Raw genomic sequence first — 6,000 nt, forward strand, 5'->3', positions numbered from 1 at the left:
CTTCTGCAACCCCATGGAATATAGCCCAGCAGATCCTCTGTCCACGGGATTTCCCAGGCAAGAATACTGGAGTGGGTTGCCATTTCCTTCTCCAGGTGATCCTCCCAACCCAAGGATCGAACACACATCTCCAGCATTGCAGGCAGATTCTTTACCACGGAGCCACCAGAAAAGCCCACAGGTAATCTAGGTAAGATCTGAAGTATAGGTTATAGGCAAATACTACACCACGTTACATAAGAGACTTGAGCATCTGAAGACTCTGGTATTTGCAGGGGATCCTGGAACCAATCTCCCGGAGATACCGAAGGGCAACTGTAAAATAGACCATTACACTCTGCAACTGTTCATACGGCACTATTCATATGATCTGATTTCTTTTTAAACGGTGGCTTCTGGAGTTGTAAAACTCAGCAAACCTGAAAAGGTGAGAAATTAGAAACTATTCTAAATCTAAATCTGATATCCAGCTCCTATCAAGAAACATAACTGAGAGATATATGTTCCACTTACCTAGTAATCAAAAGAAATAAATTAAAACAGCTTGGTACCCTTTTTTCCAGAATAATAAGGAAATATTTTTAAAAGTACAGTATCCAATAATGATAAGAGTTCTGTGAAATTTGCACTACTATTTCTCGGTAACATTATAAATTAGTACCTGCTTTATAAAATAATCAGGTTCCTTGTACACTGCTGGTGAGAATGTGAAATGACACAGCCACTATGGAAAACAGTATGGCAGTTTCTCAAAAAATTAAACACAGAATTACCATATGATCCAGCAATTCCACTTCTGAATATATACCCAAAAGAACTGAAAGCAGTGACTGGAACACATATATTTATACACATGTTCATAGCATTATTCACAATAGTGAAAAGGTGGAAGCAAAAGTGTCTATCAACAAATGAATAGGCTGGTAGGTTTAGTTGCTCAGTCATGTCCAACTCTTTCACAACCCCATGGGCTATAGCCCACCAGGCCCCTCTGTCCTTGGGACTCTCTGGGCAAGAATACTGGAGTGGGTTGCCATTTCCTTCTCCAGGGGATCTTCCCGATCCAGGGGTCGAACCTAGGTCTCCTGCATTGCTGGCAGACTCTTTGCCAACTAAGCCACCTCAACAGATGAATGGATAAACAAAATATGGTATATACATGCAATGAAATAATATTTAGCCTTAAAAAGGAAGAAGATTCTGACACATGCGTCACAATTGGTGAAGACATAATTCCTTGGTGGCACAGTGGCTAAGAATCTGCCTCCCAATGCAGGGGACATGGGTTCAAACCCTGGTCTGGGAACATTCCTCATGCCTCAGAGCAACTAAGCCTGTACACAACCACTAAGCCCGTGCTCTAGACCTTGTAAGCCATAACTACTGAAGCCTGTGCATCTAGAGCTTGTGCTCCGCAACAAGAGAAGCCACTGTAATGAGAAACCTGCACATCACCAACTAGAGGGTAGCCCCAGCTCGCTGCAACTAGAGAAAGCCCGTGCAGCAATGAAGACCCTGTGCAACCAAAAATAAACAAATAAATCTGTAAAAAAAAAAAAAAAATGGGTGAAGACATTACACTAAATGAAAGAAACCAGTCACCAAAGGACAGATAGATGATTCTCCTATATGAGGTACCCAAAGTAGTCAAGTCCATAGAGACAGAAAGTAGAATAATGGCTGCTGGGGGCTGGGGGGAGGGAGAATAGGGAGTTAGTGTTGAATGGGTACAAAGTACAGTTCTGGAAGATAAAACAAATGGTGGTGATGGCTGTATAACAATATGAAAGTACTGTACACTAAAAATGGTTAACATGGTAAATTTTATGTATATTTTACCAAATTTTTTTTTTAAAAAGAGTAACGATTTTAGGTGCAAAAAACTAAAGTAGTTAAAAACCCTTATCAACAGTCACAAAGGAATTCAAACTATTTCAGCTAGAATCCCATTTCTAGAACTCTATCTAAAGCAATCATTCAAATGAAGGAAGAATCTATATGCATCAGATGTTCATCCTCAAATTAGAAGAAAATCTAAAAGTTCACCAAGAAGATAGGAAAATAGTTATATGTACTATGATCCATTCTCTCTGTTGACAGGAAAAAGGTAGGAATTAGAATACACTGTACCCTATGATTATGACTATGTAAACACATGCCTGAAAGAGAATGCCTGGAAAAGAAAACTCATGTTAACAGTAGTTCTATTAGGGGATGGGGGATGGGACAGGAATACACATATAATCCCATTACCCTATTTTCCAAAAGTTATGTCATGCTACTTTTCAAAATAAAATTTTAAAAAGTATATTAAAACAAGTGCCCTTACGTTTGCAAACGATTATAAGTCTCTTTCCAAAAGGAACGGTAATGTTTCATTAAGATTCTATTTAATACTACCCACCCATAAAAAAGAACAAAATAATGCCATTTTCAGGAACATGGATGCAACTAGAGATTATCATAGTAAGTGAAGTAAGTCAGAAAGAGAAAGACAAATACTCTATGACATCACTTATACGTGGTATCTAAAACATGACACAAATGAACCTATCTATGAAATAGAAACAGAATCAGGGACATAGAGATAGAATGCCAAGGGGGAGGGCAGTGGGAGAGGGTTGGACTGGTATATATAGACTAGAGAAACAACAAGGTCCTACTGTATAGCACAGGAAACTATATTCAATATCTTGTGATAAACCATAATGGAAAAGAAAATGAAAAAGAGTGTATATAAATATATAACTGAATCACTTTGCTATACAAAAGTAATTGACACAACATTGTAATTCAACTATACTTCAATAAAAAATAAGTTGGGACGTCCCTGGACATCCAGTGGTTAAGACTCCATGCTTTCACTGCAAGGGATATAGGTTCAATCCCCGGTTGGGGAACCAGGATCCCCCATGCTGCACAGCAGAGCCAGAAAAAATTAAAAAAGAAAAAGATTCCATTGACATATACTGTCAAATTCATATGCCAAATGAATTTTCAACTCCATAAGGTTTATATAGTTTTTGCTTTTTTGAAAGGCTATGTAGAAAAAATTTTAAATATATATTTCTGATATATGATATAAATTTGTTAAAGTGGGATACAAATGAATAGATACATTATGATTATGGCAATGTAAAAACATGCATATACAGAAGCTGGAATAAAAGAAACAATAATGGTAGGATTGTGGGTTTCTAAATTTTTTTCTAATTTCAGCAGCTTAAAAACTACGTATTTTTTAACTGAATGGGAATGAAACAGTAGGCTATGTATATAATGTTTAGATTGTTGATAAAACTAAAGTGGGGCATCTCATAGCTTTCACATGAGAATGTAATCACAATGACTTTTTCTCTATCAATAACTTAAAACTAAAAGTAAATTCTGAAAAATTGCTACATACCTGATGTGTGTTGAGTGAAGGAGTCTTTCTAGTGGTTCATGTTTAGCAGAACTATACAGGAGTGACTTAGGATTAGTGATAAGAACCACAGGCCACTCGCCAAAGATCAAATCTGCAAAGCTAAAGAGGTCATGATCAAAAGCAAAGATCCGGTACCTAGAGACCAGAGAACAATGAGGTAATTTAGTCATTTCATATTTTAAGAGGGACTGAAGGATAAAAACAGAACAAAGGTAAAAATATAAAATCATACTTTCTGAGATTATTTATTGGAATGCAGAGTAAATAATATTGTTCCTCTTTCTTTCCTTGTACCTTTCACTTTTACATTTTGTCATTTGTGACATTTGTCACAACAACTGGGATCTGACTGAAACAATGAATTTTCACTGTGTCCTAAAATCATGCCTGGTGTATAGCATGTACTCTTAATTTTTAAATAAATGTTTATTGAATTAAATCATTTGATTTCTATACTTTAAGACTATTTTGAACCTAAAATATTCGTCATAAGCCTAACATCTAACATTCTTTATCCTGTCAACAATGCTACATAAAATATTAAAATGAGCACAATTAGAAACGTTTAATTCTTCTTTAAAACATTTATTTCTATAATTTCAAAGAAAATAGCAAAAGTTAAGTGGTTTTGATTTTCTAAATGCACATTGAAAGGTATTCATTAAAGAGTAAGCAAAGTTTTGTATTTTCTAACTTTTAAAACTGAGGAGAAAAATGATTAGCTATGGCAGAAGCAATAGTGCTCACCAAATATTCCACGTGCTCCCCTGCATTTCCCAGTCTCCCTGGTATTAGGTTGGGACCATGTGACTAGTTCTGGCCAATGGGCGGTGAACAGAAGTGACATATATCACACTTCTGGTCCAAAGTACTTAAGAGTGGGTATGAGTTCTCCATGCTCTCTTCCCTGCCCTGGAATTGAGGTGTTGAAATAGTCACGTTATAAGATGGAGGAAGTCTGAATCCCAGAGTGACCCTGTGGCTGCGAGTTTCCCCGACTCATACTATGAGTCATACTCCCAGTATGAGTTTACAAAAATGAAAAAAAAAAAAAAAAAAACTAAACATCTGTTGGGTTAAGCCACTGATATTTCTAGATTTATCTGCATACACAACAAAGCCTAGTCTATTATTACTAATATACTAACTGTTTTTAAAAACTCTTCTAGGGAATTTCCTAGCAGTCCATTGGCTAAGACTCTGCACTTTCTTTTGGTGAGGGCAGAGGTTCAGTCTCTAGTTGGGAAACTAGGATCCCACAGGCAACACAGTGAAGCTGGAAAAAAAAAAACTCTTCTATTGTGCTAATACATAATATTAGGGCAAGACGGCTGGATGGCATCACTGAGTCAATAGACATGAATTTGAGCAAGTTCCAGGAGATGGTGAAAGACAGGGAAGCCTGGCGTGCTGCAGTCAGTCTATGGGGTCACAAAGAGTTGGATATGACTGAGTGACTAAACAATACATAATAAAATTTAAATATTAATAAGGGCAGATAAAGGTTAGTTTCTTTCAGTAAGACAAACTCTAGATAAAACCCTAGGGTGGAACACAGGAGAGCAGGTGGGAAGTGAAAGAAAGGAAATGGTTTCATAATTAACATGACTTAACTTGTAACTGTAGCATATATAAGAAATCAAGAAGTTGAACAAGGTTTAGGAAGGCTACCTTGTAAAAAGCAATTCTAGTCCAGCCCACAGCCTCACTATCGTGAACAGGCAGGTCTTAGTTCAAAGTAATTACAGCTGCCAACTAATTAAGGGCTTCAAGCTTAACTCTTACACAGTTTCCAGAAATGCCAACTGAAATGAATAAGTACTTTCCAAGATATAGAACAGCTGTTTAATTAACAGTGAAGTGAAAGTCTCTCAATCGTGTCCGACTCTTTGTGACCCCATAGACTACAGAGTCCATGGAATTCTCCAGGCAGGAATACTGGAGTGGGTAGCCTTTCCCTTCTCCAGGGAATCTTCCCAAGCCAGGGATCGAACCCAGGTCTCCCACATTGCAGGCGGATTCTTTACCAGCTGAGCCATGAGGGAAGCCCAACGGAAGTACAGTTGACCCTTGAACAATGCAGGGGCTAGGGGCACCAACCCTCAAGCAGTCGAAAATCTGAGTATGACTTCCCAGTCAGACCCCCATAACCTCGGTTCTGCTTCTATGGATTCAACTAACCACGGATTGTGAGGTACTGTAGTAAGTACTTTGTGAAAAAAAATCTGAGTATATGTTCAGTTCAGTTCAGTCGTTCAGTCATGTCCCACTCTTTGTGACCCCATGAATCGCAGCACGCCACGCCTCCCTGTCCATCACCAACTCCTGGAATTTACTCAAACACATGTCCATCGAGTTGGTGATGCCATCCAGCCATCTCATTCTCTGTCATCCTCTTCTCCTCCTGCCCCCAATCCCTCCCAGCATCAGGGTCTTTTCCAATGAGTCAACTCTTCGCATGAGGTGGCCAAAGGATTGGAGTTTCAGCTTCAACATCAATGAAGTAGTCCTTCCAATGAACACCCAGGACTGATCTGCTTTAGGATGGACTGGCTGGATCTCCTTGCAGTCCA

General features: G+C 38.3%; 1 protein-coding gene across 1 annotated transcript in view; it reads right to left on the reverse strand.

Moving 5' to 3' along the window:
- The window catches only part of TMEM62 (transmembrane protein 62), a 33,631-nt gene that overhangs the window by 14,822 nt on the left and 12,809 nt on the right, over positions 1-6,000 (reverse strand). Inside the window, exon 6 of the mRNA XM_043473011.1 lies at positions 3,407-3,615. Within this exon, the coding sequence (XP_043328946.1) occupies positions 3,407-3,615 (209 nt within the window). The remainder of the gene's footprint in view (positions 1-3,406; positions 3,616-6,000) is intronic.

This window comes from Cervus canadensis, chromosome 6, assembly GCF_019320065.1.
Source record: "Cervus canadensis isolate Bull #8, Minnesota chromosome 6, ASM1932006v1, whole genome shotgun sequence".
NCBI lineage: Eukaryota > Metazoa > Chordata > Mammalia > Artiodactyla > Cervidae > Cervus > Cervus canadensis.